Below are 14,123 nucleotides of genomic sequence, written 5' to 3' on the forward strand. Positions count from 1 at the left end.
AGAGATGCTAAGTTCCAATGACTAGAAGCTTGAGCTAGGGAAATTCAGTTGAGAAATAAGGTGTACATTTTAAGTGACAGTAATTAACCATTGGAATAATTTATGAAGTGTCAAGGTAGATTCTCCTTCACTGGCAACTTTTAAATCATGATTGCATGCTTTACCTCTAATTCAAAAGGAATTATTTTGGGGAAGTTCTAGTATTTGTGTTAATAGTAGGTCAAACCAGATGATCACAATGGTCCCTTCTGGTCTTGGAATCTATAAGCAGATACCCCTGCTTTTCTTTAGTTATAACTAGGGCCCTATCAAATTCACAGTTGATTTTGGTCAACTTCATGGTCATAGGATTTTTAAAATAGTGAATTTCACAGTTTCAGATACTTAAATCTGAAATTGCACAGTGTGGATCCCAACCCAAAAGGGGGGCGATGGGGATTGTGGTGGTGCAAGACTATCATAGGGGGGTTGTGGTATTGCTACCCTTACTTCTGCGCTGCTGCTGGTGACAGTGCTGCCCTCAGGGTTGGGCAGCTGGAGAGTAGCGGCTGCTGACCAGGCACCCAGCTCCGAAGGTAGCATCACTGCCAGCAGCAACACAGCAGAGAGGATGGTAAGGTATGGGGAGGTCCTCACTTTTTTTGGGGGGGAAGGGCTGGCCTTCAGGGTGGGCAACGTAGATGACCACCCCAGGGTGCTGTGTTTGTGGGGGGGGGAGGAGGTTTCCGTGGTCATCCCAGCACGCACACGCACACACACCCCAGCCCAAGGCCCTTTTAAATCCTGACTGCTGGGCCCAGAGCCAGGGAGGGGCAGGGCCAAGGGCACCCTGGTTGAGGGCTCCTACCATATGCGGGGCTCCACTGCTGGCCCTGGCCAGGCTGGTGAGGGTTGGGACTTCCCCTTCTTCTGCAGGGGCCACTGCCACCTCTCGGAACCTATCCAGGCTGCAGGAAGCTCTGCAGCTGCTGGCTGGGAGCCCAGCTCTGAAGTCAGTGCCACCACCAGTAGCAGTGCAGAAATAAGGGTGCCACGATATTGCCACCTTTACTTTTGTGCTGCTGCTGGCTGCAGCGCTGCCTTCAGAGCTAGGCTCCCAGCCAGCATCCATTGCTCTCCAGCCAGGTAAGAGCACACAAAGGACCAGATTTCACAGGGGAGACCGGATTTCACAGTCCCTGATGTGTTTTTCACGGCCATGAATTTGGAAGAGCTCTAGTTATATCACACATCTCCCATTCAGCTCTTAAGTAGTTGTTCTTACTTGTTGTTTGCATTACAGAAGTGCCTAGTGCTCACCCTACCCCCGCCTACAGCACTGAGGCGTCATTGTGCAGGGTGCTGTATGTACACAGAGTAAAAAAGATGGTCCCTATCTAAGGAACTTCTAATCTGCATATGGACAAGGTGTAACAGGTGGGTGGCGCACAAATTAAGGAAACATAAGAATAGCCATTTGTTTACCATACTGCCAGCTCATGTAGTCCAGTATGCGGTCTGACACTGGCTAGTATCAGCTGCTTCAGAGGAAGGTGCAAGAAACAGTTATGGAATAATCTGTCCATATGGAAAGGTTGTTTTTTTTAACTTCCTCGGTTAGAGATTGGCATATACTCTGAAGCATGAGTTTACATCCCTTCCATTTTTTTGTCTTAGTAAGTACCTCTTGATGTTCTTTAAGAGGGCAAATCAAAGTAACAATGGGGAAATGCAGTGAGTGTTATGGGCATAATCTGCAAGTTTAAACTTTTTCTTAATATAAATGAATTAATCTTTAACTGACCACTAGCCTTTAAGTGATTTGGTCAACAGCGGTAGTAGAATTAATGTATTTCACTTATACAAGAGAGAAATGTGTGCTATATCCTCAATGTGTACTGTAACTTGGAGAGGTGCAACTGCCTGACCACTTACTAATTGTAACAAATGGTGACAATCTGTGTAACAAATAAGGGGAAAAGGCAAGGTTATGGAACGTGTGGAATGAGACAGGAATGAAGAAAAGTAAATCAGTCAAGTTCTGTTAGGGTGTAAGCAGATGTACTCCACACCCCAGACACCCTTAATGACCCAATCCCGGGCATGTATGTTTTTTTTGGAATTTTTGTAAGATTTAATAGCCACATACAATATGAGCTATCCAGCTGCCCTGGATTCTAACAGCCAACAACCTCAATAGTTTTTACACTTGTATTACATTTTACTGGTTGGGAAACTAAGACACAGAAAGGTTAAATGACTGTCTTTATTCCACACAAGCTAGTGCCAGAGCCAGGATCAGAATTTAAGAATTTATTTTCCCCAGGCTTATACTCAGTCCAATGGATCAAACCTTTGTAAATTTACAAACAAGCAATGCAGAAAATAACAGATTACAGTGGGTGAGTGCATGGCTCTATAAAGTTCAGACTCTAGTGCTTAGACCTGGGAGTCAAACATTCTGCTTTCCATTCCCAATCCGCCACTACTCACGTGGTGCAACCTTTAGACAGGTCGCTTATTAGAGACGTGATTTTCAGAAGTGATAAAACTGCTGTCTCAACAGCTCCATTGACTTGAGTTGGACTTGTGTATGCTAAGACCCATTAGCCCAGTGGTTCTCAAACTGGGGGTCGTAACCCTTCAGGGGGTCACAAGGTGGTTAAGGGGGTTGTGAGCTGTCAGCTCCATGGTGCTGACATCCCTGAGTCTCCATTAAATTACTCCCATTTTTAATTTATAAGGGGGTCACAGTCAGAGGCTTGCTGTGTGAAAGAGGTCACCAATGCAAAAAGTTTGAGAAATGCTGTGTAGCCTCTCTATACTTCATTTTTATTATTTGATTAAAGGGGGATATCAAACTCTCTCTGTGGATTGAAGCTTATAGTGATGGTCATAAGATCTTTTTAGATCTTCAGCTGAAAGACATTGTATAAGAGCAGTTAAATGCAGACTTTAATGTGAAAAATCGGAAAACTACTTTTTATAAACTATCCTTTTCTTTCTTTGATCAGGATACATAACTCACTTTATATGTAAACTGTACTAGTCTCCAAAGGCCATACAGCAACAACCCTTTCATCACAAAAATCCTAAAATCCCAACAGACTTCAAATTGATGCATAAAAGTCTCCTGAACTGTGGAACAGCTTCCCAAAGGAAGTAATAGAAGCCCCATTATTTGGATCACAGCATGGCAGACTGGACTAAGCACTACAGAAAGTATGGTAGGGAACAGCCCTGAAGTGGCAGGGAGATTGACTAGATTGGATCCAACTGTTTATTCCCAGCTCTAACTTGACAGTTGATAACAGCTCTAAAGGCCCATTTGAGACTGCCTTTCAATTTACAGGATGTGCAACAGCCCTGCGGGCCACATCTTTTCATTGCAGTCTGCACAAGAAAATTCACCTTACAATGCAAAAGTGAGATGGGGTTGGGCTGGGTACAGAACTGTAAACATGCACTTGTTTTTCTCCTCCTTGCCTCAACTCCTCTGCATTAGCTTTCTTAGGGGGCTGGGGTTTGCACCAGTCAGACTAGTTTACATTGCTGTATGTCTAACATTATTCAGCAAATCTGTAACATAAAAATTACCGTGCCAGGTCCCCAGATTCAGTATTTAATATTGTTGTCATCTAAATTAAATTAATGGTGGAGCTAAATGAATCACAGCAATGAACATCACAGAAGATAACGTGCCAGTCACAATATACAGATTGTAGGCAGCTGATTGTAAATTAATGCAGAGTGATTTAAAGATCTATTGAACTGTATGGAATATGGAGCGAGAATAACTGAGGCTGGAGTCCCATATGGTGGAAGGATATCAGACACCAGAAGGATTAATGATTTTAATTTCTTTTCTGTAACTCCAAAGACCCTGATGTTTTTCAACCTGAAGTTGTGCAAGAAAATGCCCCTATCTGATCCCTGTTGCAAAGAAATTCATCCTCTGACCCTGGCAGAACTTCCCCCTTGAATGAATTTAGTCTCTGCTAAAGACACTCACAGGGCCCAAAACCCCAGCAAGGCCTGTGAAATATCCTGCTGTAATTACTTTTGGACCTGGCCTGCTCTGACACCAGGGTGGCAGTGTCACAAAACCCTAGGACATTTCGTGTTTGCTGAGGGTCACCGCAGTCAGCTTTGCCGTCTCTGCAGTCATGGCCCCTGCCTGCCCCATACTCTCACCACCCTGAGCAGTAGCATCTCTGGGCCCTTGGCCCACAGATGGCTGCATGTCCCCTACACTCCTTGCCTCAGCGTCTCTGGGCCCTTGGCCCACAGGTGGCTGCATGTCCCCTACACCACTCACCCCAGAGTCTCTGGGCCCTTGGCCCATGAGCAGCTGTGTGCCCTCTATGCCCCAGCATCTCTGAGCCCTTGGCCCATAGGTGGCTGCGTGTCTCCTACATCCTTTGCCCCAGTGTCTCTGGGCCCTTGGTGCACAAGCAGCTGCATGTCCCCTACCCCCCTCGCCCCAGTGTCTCTGAGCCCTTGTCCCATGTGCTCCCTACACCACTCGCCCCAGTGTCTCTGAGCCCTTGTCCCATGTGCTCCCTACACCGCTCGCCCCAGTGTCTCTGAGCCCTTGTCCCATGTGCTCCCTACACCGCTCGCCCCAGTGTCTCTGAGCCCTTGTCCCATGTGCTCCCTACACCGCTCGCCCCAGTGTCTCTGAGCCCTTGTCCCATGTGCCCCCTACACCGCTCGCCCCAGTGTCTCTGAGCCCTTGTCCCATGTGCCCCCTACACCGCTCGCCCCAGTGTCTCTGAGCCCTTGTCCCATGTGCTCCCTACCCCCTCGCCCCAGTGTCTCTGAGCCCTTGGCCCATGTGCCCCCTACACCGCTTGCCCCAGTGTCTCTGAGCCCTTGTCCCACGTGCCCCCTACACCGCTCGGCCGTGTCTCTGAGCCCTTGTCCCATGTGCCCCCTACACCGCTCGCCCCAGTGTCTCTGAGCCCTTGTCCCATGTGCTCCCTACCCCCTCGCCCCAGTGTCTCTGAGCCCTTGTCCCACGTGCCCCCTACACCGCTCACCCCAGTGTCTCTGAGCCCTTGTCCCATGTGCCCCCTACACCGCTCGCCCCAGTGTCTCTGAGCCCTTGTCCCATGTGCTCCCTACCCCCTCGCCCCAGTGTCTCTGAGCCCTTGTCCCACGTGCCCCCTACACCGCTCACCCCAGTGTCTCTGAGCCCTTGTCCCATGTGCTCCCTACCCCCTCGCCCCAGTGTCTCTGAGCCCTTGGCCCACGTGCCCCCTACACCGCTCGCCCCAGTGTCTCTGAGCCCTTGTCCCATGTGCCCCCTACACCGCTCGCCCCAGTGTCTCTGAGCCCTTGTCCCATGTGCTCCCTACCCCCCTCGCCCCAGTGTCTCTGAGCCCTTGTCCCACGTGCCCCCTACACCGCTCACCCCAGTGTCTCTGAGCCCTTGTCCCATGTGCTCCCTACCCCCTCGCCCCAGTGTCTCTGAGCCCTTGGCCCATGTGCCCCCTACACCGCTCGCCCCAGTGTCTCTGAGCCCTTGGCCCATGTGCCCCCTACACCGCTCGCCCCAGTGTCTCTGAGCCCTTGGCCCACGTGCCCCCTACACCGCTCGCCCCAGTGTCTCTGAGCCCTTGGCCCACGTGCCCCCTACACCGCTCGCCCCAGTGTCTCTGAGCCCTTGTCCCACGTGCCCCCTACACCGCTCGCCCCAGTGTCTCTGAGCCCTTGTCCCACGTGCCCCCTACACTGCTCACCCCAGTGTCTCTGAGCCCTTGTCCCATGTGCTCCCTACCCCCTCGCCCCAGTGTCTCTGAGCCCTTGGCCCACGTGCCCCCTACACCGCTCGCCCCAGTGTCTCTGAGCCCTTGTCCCACGTGCCCCCTACACCGCTCGCCCCAGTGTCTCTGAGCCCTTGTCCCATGTGCCCCCTACACCGCTCGCCCCAGTGTCTCTGAGCCCTTGTCCCATGTGCTCCCTACCCCCTCGCCCCAGTGTCTCTGAGCCCTTGTCCCACGTGCCCCCTACACCGCTCACCCCAGTGTCTCTGAGCCCTTGTCCCATGTGCTCCCTACCCCCTCGCCCCAGTGTCTCTGAGCCCTTGGCCCATGTGCCCCCTACACCGCTCGCCCCAGTGTCTCTGAGCCCTTGTCCCACGTGCCCCCTACACCGCTCGCCCCAGTGTCTCTGAGCCCTTGTCCCACGTGCCCCCTACACCGCTCGCCCCAGTGTCTCTGAGCCCTTGTCCCACGTGCCCCCTACACCGCTCGCCCCAGTGTCTCTGAGCCCTTGTCCCACGTGCCCCCTACACCGCTCGCCCCAGTGTCTCTGAGCCCTTGTCCCATGTGCCCCCTACACCGCTCGCCCCAGTGTCTCTGAGCCCTTGTCCCATGTGCTCCCTACCCCCTCGCCCCAGTGTCTCTGAGCCCTTGTCCCACGTGCCCCCTACACCGCTCGCCCCAGTGTCTCTGAGCCCTTGTCCCATGTGCCCCCTACACCGCTCGCCCCAGTGTCTCTGAGCCCTTGTCCCATGTGCCCCCTACACCGCTCGCCCCAGTGTCTCTGAGCCCTTGTCCCATGTGCTCCCTACCCCCTCGCCCCAGTGTCTCTGAGCCCTTGGCCCATGTGCCCCCTACACCGCTCGCCCCAGTGTCTCTGAGCCCTTGTCCCACGTGCCCCCTACACCGCTCGCCCCAGTGTCTCTGAGCCCTTGTCCCATGTGCCCCCTACACCGCTCGCCCCAGTGTCTCTGAGCCCTTGTCCCATGTGCTCCCTACCCCCTCGCCCCAGTGTCTCTGAGCCCTTGTCCCACGTGCCCCCTACACCGCTCACCCCAGTGTCTCTGAGCCCTTGTCCCATGTGCCCCCTACACCGCTCGCCCCAGTGTCTCTGAGCCCTTGTCCCATGTGCTCCCTACCCCCTCGCCCCAGTGTCTCTGAGCCCTTGTCCCACGTGCCCCCTACACCGCTCACCCCAGTGTCTCTGAGCCCTTGTCCCATGTGCTCCCTACCCCCTCGCCCCAGTGTCTCTGAGCCCTTGGCCCACGTGCCCCCTACACCGCTCGCCCCAGTGTCTCTGAGCCCTTGGCCCACGTGCCCCCTACACCGCTCGCCCCAGTGTCTCTGAGCCCTTGTCCCACGTGCCCCCTACACCGCTCGCCCCAGTGTCTCTGAGCCCTTGTCCCACGTGCCCCCTACACCGCTCGCCCCAGTGTCTCTGAGCCCTTGTCCCACGTGCCCCCTACACCGCTCGCCCCAGTGTCTCTGAGCCCTTGTCCCACGTGCCCCCTACACCGCTCTCCCCAGTGTCTCTGAGTCCTTGTCCCATGTGCCCCCTACACCGCTCGCCCCAGTGTCTCTGAGCCCTTGTCCCACGTGCCCCCTACACCGCTCACCCCAGTGTCTCTGAGCCCTTGGCCCATGTGCCCCCTACACCGCTCGCCCCAGTGTCTCTGAGCCCTTGGCCCATGTGCTCCCTACCCCCTCGCCCCAGTGTCTCTGAGCCCTTGTCCCACGTGCCCCCTACACCGCTCACCCCAGTGTCTCTGAGCCCTTGTCCCACGTGCTCCCTACCCCCTCGCCCCAGTGTCTCTGAGCCCTTGTCCCACGTGCCCCCTACACCGCTCGCCCCAGTGTCTCTGAGCCCTTGTCCCACGTGCCCCCTACACCGCTCGCCCCAGTGTCTCTGAGCCCTTGTCCCATGTGCCCCCTACACCGCTCGCCCCAGTGTCTCTGAGCCCTTGTCCCACGTGCTCCCTACCCCCTCGCCCCAGTGTCTCTGAGCCCTTGTCCCACGTGCCCCCTACACCGCTCACCCCAGTGTCTCTGAGCCCTTGTCCCATGTGCTCCCTACCCCCTCGCCCCAGTGTCTCTGAGCCCTTGGCCCATGTGCCCCCTACACCGCTCGCCCCAGTGTCTCTGAGCCCTTGGCCCATGTGCCCCCTACACCGCTCGCCCCAGTGTCTCTGAGCCCTTGTCCCACGTGCCCCCTACACCGCTCGCCCCAGTGTCTCTGAGCCCTTGTCCCACGTGCCCCCTACACCGCTCGCCCCAGTGTCTCTGAGCCCTTGTCCCACGTGCCCCCTACACCGCTCGCCCCAGTGTCTCTGAGCCCTTGTCCCATGTGCTCCCTACCCCCTCGCCCCAGTGTCTCTGAGCCCTTGGCCCACGTGCCCCCTACACCGCTCGCCCCAGTGTCTCTGAGCCCTTGTCCCACGTGCCCCCTACACCGCTTGCCCCAGTGTCTCTGAGCCCTTGTCCCATGTGCCCCCTACACCGCTCGCCCCAGTGTCTCTGAGCCCTTGTCCCATGTGCTCCCTACCCCCTCGCCCCAGTGTCTCTGAGCCCTTGTCCCACGTGCCCCCTACACCGCTCACCCCAGTGTCTCTGAGCCCTTGTCCCATGTGCTCCCTACCCCCTCGCCCCAGTGTCTCTGAGCCCTTGGCCCACGTGCCCCCTACACCGCTCGCCCCAGTGTCTCTGAGCCCTTGGCCCACGTGCCCCCTACACCGCTCGCCCCAGTGTCTCTGAGCCCTTGTCCCACGTGCCCCCTACACCGCTCGCCCCAGTGTCTCTGAGCCCTTGTCCCACGTGCCCCCTACACCGCTCGCCCCAGTGTCTCTGAGCCCTTGTCCCACGTGCCCCCTACACCGCTCGCCCCAGTGTCTCTGAGCCCTTGTCCCACGTGCCCCCTACACCGCTCTCCCCAGTGTCTCTGAGTCCTTGTCCCACGTGCCCCCTACACCGCTCGCCCCAGTGTCTCTGAGCCCTTGTCCCACGTGCCCCCTACACCGCTCACCCCAGTGTCTCTGAGCCCTTGGCCCATGTGCCCCCTACACCGCTCGCCCCAGTGTCTCTGAGCCCTTGGCCCATGTGCTCCCTACCCCCTCGCCCCAGTGTCTCTGAGCCCTTGTCCCACGTGCCCCCTACACCGCTCACCCCAGTGTCTCTGAGCCCTTGTCCCATGTGCTCCCTACCCCCTTGCCCCAGTGTCTCTGAGCCCTTGGCCCACGTGCCCCCTACACCGCTCGCCCCAGTGTCTCTGAGCCCTTGTCCCACGTGCCCCCTACACCGCTCGCCCCAGTGTCTCTGAGCCCTTGTCCCATGTGCCCCCTACACCGCTCGCCCCAGTGTCTCTGAGCCCTTGTCCCACGTGCTCCCTACCCCCTCGCCCCAGTGTCTCTGAGCCCTTGTCCCACGTGCCCCCTACACCGCTCACCCCAGTGTCTCTGAGCCCTTGTCCCATGTGCTCCCTACCCCCTCGCCCCAGTGTCTCTGAGCCCTTGGCCCATGTGCCCCCTACACCGCTCGCCCCAGTGTCTCTGAGCCCTTGGCCCATGTGCCCCCTACACCGCTCGCCCCAGTGTCTCTGAGCCCTTGTCCCACGTGCCCCCTACACCGCTCGCCCCAGTGTCTCTGAGCCCTTGTCCCACGTGCCCCCTACACCGCTCGCCCCAGTGTCTCTGAGCCCTTGTCCCACGTGCCCCCTACACCGCTCGCCCCAGTGTCTCTGAGCCCTTGTCCCATGTGCTCCCTACCCCCTCGCCCCAGTGTCTCTGAGCCCTTGGCCCACGTGCCCCCTACACCGCTCGCCCCAGTGTCTCTGAGCCCTTGTCCCACGTGCCCCCTACACCGCTTGCCCCAGTGTCTCTGAGCCCTTGTCCCATGTGCCCCCTACACCGCTCGCCCCAGTGTCTCTGAGCCCTTGTCCCATGTGCTCCCTACCCCCTCGCCCCAGTGTCTCTGAGCCCTTGTCCCACGTGCCCCCTACACCGCTCACCCCAGTGTCTCTGAGCCCTTGTCCCATGTGCTCCCTACCCCCTCGCCCCAGTGTCTCTGAGCCCTTGGCCCACGTGCCCCCTACACCGCTCGCCCCAGTGTCTCTGAGCCCTTGGCCCACGTGCCCCCTACACCGCTCGCCCCAGTGTCTCTGAGCCCTTGTCCCACGTGCCCCCTACACCGCTCGCCCCAGTGTCTCTGAGCCCTTGGCCCACGTGCCCCCTACACCGCTCGCCCCAGTGTCTCTGAGCCCTTGTCCCACGTGCCCCCTACACCGCTCGCCCCAGTGTCTCTGAGCCCTTGTCCCATGTGCCCCCTACACCGCTCGCCCCAGTATCTCTGAGCCCTTGTCCCACGTGCTCCCTACCCCCTCGCCCCAGTGTCTCTGAGCCCTTGTCCCACGTGCCCCCTACACCGCTCGCCCCAGTGTCTCTGAGCCCTTGTCCCACGTGCCCCCTACACCGCTCGCCCCAGTGTCTCTGAGCCCTTGTCCCACGTGCCCCCTACACCGCTCACCCCAGTGTCTCTGAGCCCTTGTCCCATGTGCTCCCTACCCCCCTCGCCCCAGTGTCTCTGAGCCCTTGTCCCATGTGCCCCCTACACCGCTCGCCCCAGTATCTCTGAGCCCTTGTCCCACGTGCTCCCTACCCCCTCGCCCCAGTGTCTCTGAGCCCTTGTCCCACGTGCCCCCTACACCGCTCGCCCCAGTATCTCTGAGCCCTTGTCCCACGTGCCCCCTACACCGCTCGCCCCAGTGTCTCTGAGCCCTTGTCCCACGTGCCCCCTACACCGCTCGCCCCAGTGTCTCTGAGCCCTTGTCCCACGTGCTCCCTACCCCCTCGCCCCAGTGTCTCTGAGCCCTTGTCCCACGTGCCCCCTACACCGCTCTCCCCAGTGTCTCTGAGCCCTTGTCCCACGTGCCCCCTACACCGCTCTCCCCAGTGTCTCTGAGCCCTTGTCCCACGTGCCCCCTACACCGCTCGCCCCAGTGTCTCTGAGCCCTTGTCCCACGTGCTCCCTACCCCCTCGCCCCAGTGTCTCTGAGCCCTTGTCCCACGTGCCCCCTACACCGCTCGCCCCAGTGTCTCTGAGCCCTTGGCCCATGTGCCCCCTACACCGCTCGCCCCAGTGTCTCTGAGCCCTTGGCCCATGTGCCCCCTACACCGCTCGCCCCAGTGTCTCTGAGCCCTTGGCCCATGTGCCCCCTACACCGCTCGCCCCAGTGTCTCTGAGCCCTTGGCCCACGTGCCCCCTACACCGCTCGCCCCAGTGTCTCTGAGCTCTTGTCCCACGTGCCCCCTACACCGCTCACCCCAGTGTCTCTGAGCCCTTGTCCCATGTGCTCCGTACCCCCTCGCCCCAGTGTCTCTGAGCTCTTGGCCCCCAGGGGCTCTACGCCCCGTACTCCCCCCGCCCCGCAACGCTGGTGCCTCTACACCCCCTTCCGGCCCGCGCGCTCCGACGCTCCCTCCAGAGAGCGCCTTGGCCCAGCGCCGCGAACTCCCGGCTCCCTGAGACCCCGCCCCCAGGCCCTTCTCGTGCGCAGACGGGGCGCGCCCGCGTGACGGTTACGAAACGTCATCCCGCAGAGGCAGGCGTTTGGCTTTGTGAAAGCGAGGTCAGGGGGCGCGAGGACACCGCCCCGTTTCCGGTCTGCGCGGAGCGTCGGCTGGAGCGCCGGTATGTGGCGCGTCTCTGGCCGGGGTGGGGCTCTGGCGGGGTTCCGGGGGGGGGGGGGCTGGTTTGGTACCCTGGGGGTGCCCAGAGCCATTGACCCAAACTGTAAACTCTCTCTATGCTGGAAACCACGTCCAGCCCGGGGGTGCGGCAGCCCCAGCCCCACGACTTCCAGCCCCTGTGTGTGGGGTGGGTCTCGTGTGGAGCTGGCTTCCCCGTCGCTGCGGGGTACCATGGCTGGCCCTGTCTCCCCCTCTGCCCCGGGGCGAAGAGGCCTGAGAAGCAGCAGGACTGTTAAACGTGGGTTCAGTGGGCTGTAGCCCACGAACGCTTAGGCTCATATACATTTGTTAGGCCATGTCTACATCTACAATTTTGCAGCGCTGGTTGTTACAGCTGTATTAGTACAGCTGTACAGGGCCAGCGCTGCAGAGTGGCCACACTTACAGCAACCAGCGCTGCAAGTGGTGTTAGATGTGGCCACACTGCAGCGCTGTTGGGCGGCTTCAAGGGGGGTTTGGGGAACGCGAGAGCAAATCGGGAAAGGAGACCAGCTTCACCGCGGTTTGCTCTCGCGTTCCCCGAACCACCCTGCAAACCGCAGGGAAGGAGACCTGCTTGCTCGGGGATTCGGGGAACGCGAGAGCAAACCGCAGGGAAGGAGACCTGCTTGCTCGGGGGTTTGGGGAACGAGAGCAAACCGGGGAAGGAGACCTGCTTGATTACCAGAGGCTTCCTCTGCTTATTCCACGGAGGTCAAGAAAAGCGCTGGTAAGTGTCTACACTTGATTACCAGCGCTGGATCCTCTACACCCGAGACAAAACGGGAGTACGGCCAGCGATGCAAACAGGGAGTTGCAGCGCTGATGATGCCCTGCAGATGTGTATACCTCCTAAGTTGCAGCGCAGTAACCCCCTCACCAGCGCTGCAACTTTGTGATGTAGACAAGCTCTATGTCTCTAAGGTGCCACAAGTACTCCTGTTCTTTTTGCGAAAAGTGGATCAATCACTGAATAGGTTTCCTTAAAATTCCAGGTGTCAGAGTAGCAGCTGTGTTAGTCTGTATCTCCAAAGAGAACAGGAGTACTTGTGGCACCTTAGAGACTAACGAATTTATATGACGGGTTTCAGAGTAGTATAAGCTTTTGTGGGCTACATCCCACTTCGTCGGATGCATAGAATGGGACATGTAGTAAGGCAATATATATACATACAGAGAACATGAAAAGGGGGGAGTTGCCCCACCGACTCTACGAGGCTAATTAAGATGAGCAATTATCAACAGGAGAAAAAAAATTTTGTAGTGATAATCAAGATGGCCCATTTTAGACAATTTGACAAGAAGGTGTGAGGATACTTAACATGGGGAAGTAGATTCAGTGTGTAATGGCTCAGCCATTCCCAGGGCCAGGGTTCCCTCCCCACTCTAAACTCTAGGGAACAGATGTGGGGACCGGCATGAAATAGCCCCTAAGCCTGTTACTACCAGCTTAGGTTAAAACTTCCCCAAGGCACAGATTCTTTCCTTGCCCTTAGAATTGCTTCCACCCCTAAGTTAAACAAACATCCAGGGATGGCCACTTGGAGCCCTGCATCCCCCAAAATATCCCCCCAGTCCTCTACACCCCCTTTCCTGGGGAGACTTGAGAATAATATCCTAACTAAGTGGTTACAAAGTGAGCGCAGATCAACCCTTTGAGATCTTTAGGACATTATAAAACAATCAGGTTCTTAAAAGAAGTTTATTTAAAAATAATAAAAGAATCACCTCTGTAAAATCAGGATGGAAGATAACTTTACAGGGTAACAAAAAGATTCCAAACACAGAGGATTTCGCCTCTAGGCAAAACTTTACAGTTACAAAAACAGGGATAAACCTCCCTCTTAGCACAGAGATAATTCACAAGCTAAAACAAAAGATACTCTAACGCCTTTCCTTACTATTACTTACTATTTCAGTAATATTAGATGTATCATTTCAGTAGAAGTTGGATTACTTGCTTGGTCTCTTTCTCCCTTTGTCTCCACAGAGAACAAAGGACAAAAACCTTCCCCCCACAGATCTGAAAGTATCTTCTCCCCTTATTTGTCCTTTTGGTCAGGTACCCCCAGGTTATCTGAGCTTCTTAACTCTTTACAGGTAAAAGAGAAATTAACTCTTTACAGGGTAAAGAGGGATTTTATGCTACCCTTAGCTGTATGTTTATGACTGTCTCTATTCAAGCCTAAATTGATGGTATCTAGTTTGCATATTAATTCAAGTTCAGCAGTTTCTAAATCTTGGAAATTTCTGTATATCCACTTGCCTGCTGACGGTGCCTTTCCCACTTCCACCTGGTCAGGTCAAGATGAGGGTATAAGCACTGGTTCAGGTAATGTAGTGGAATACCAAATATGTTGGCCTGGCAAACATTAAATATATATAAAAATACTCAGTCAAAATATTAATGCCAGGGAAATACAATGTGATCTTATTTATCTTTGTTTTATACGTTTCTGCAGATGGACCAAAAGCTCTCTCAGCTGGTCGAGGACCTCACAACCTCAGGAGATCCTCAACTGAATCCAGAGAAGATGAAAGAGTTAAAGAAAATCTGCAAGTATGAAGCGTGGTTAAATTCTTTAGTTGAGGAACATACTGGCATAGGGCTGTTCTCTCTAGCATTTTATCATCTTACACTATTTCATATAAAAAACAGGTC

General features: G+C 56.4%; 1 protein-coding gene across 4 annotated transcripts in view; it reads left to right on the forward strand.

Annotated features, from left to right (window-relative positions):
* The first annotated feature begins 11,326 nt into the window (after positions 1-11,326).
* UVSSA (UV stimulated scaffold protein A) overlaps positions 11,327-14,123 on the forward strand; it is a 112,307-nt gene continuing 109,510 nt past the window's right edge. For 2 of the 4 annotated variants that reach the window (XM_030563448.1, XM_030563450.1), the window contains exons 1-2: positions 11,332-11,423; positions 13,924-14,021. In XM_030563448.1, coding sequence (XP_030419308.1) covers positions 13,924-14,021 — 98 coding nt within the window. In that variant the 5' untranslated portion in view covers positions 11,332-11,423. Of the gene's footprint in view, positions 11,424-13,923; positions 14,022-14,123 lie in introns of those variants that run through there. The other 2 variants (XM_030563449.1, XM_030563451.1) reach the window with 2 other exon arrangements.

This window comes from Gopherus evgoodei, chromosome 5, assembly GCF_007399415.2.
Source record: "Gopherus evgoodei ecotype Sinaloan lineage chromosome 5, rGopEvg1_v1.p, whole genome shotgun sequence".
Lineage (NCBI taxonomy): Eukaryota > Metazoa > Chordata > Testudines > Testudinidae > Gopherus > Gopherus evgoodei.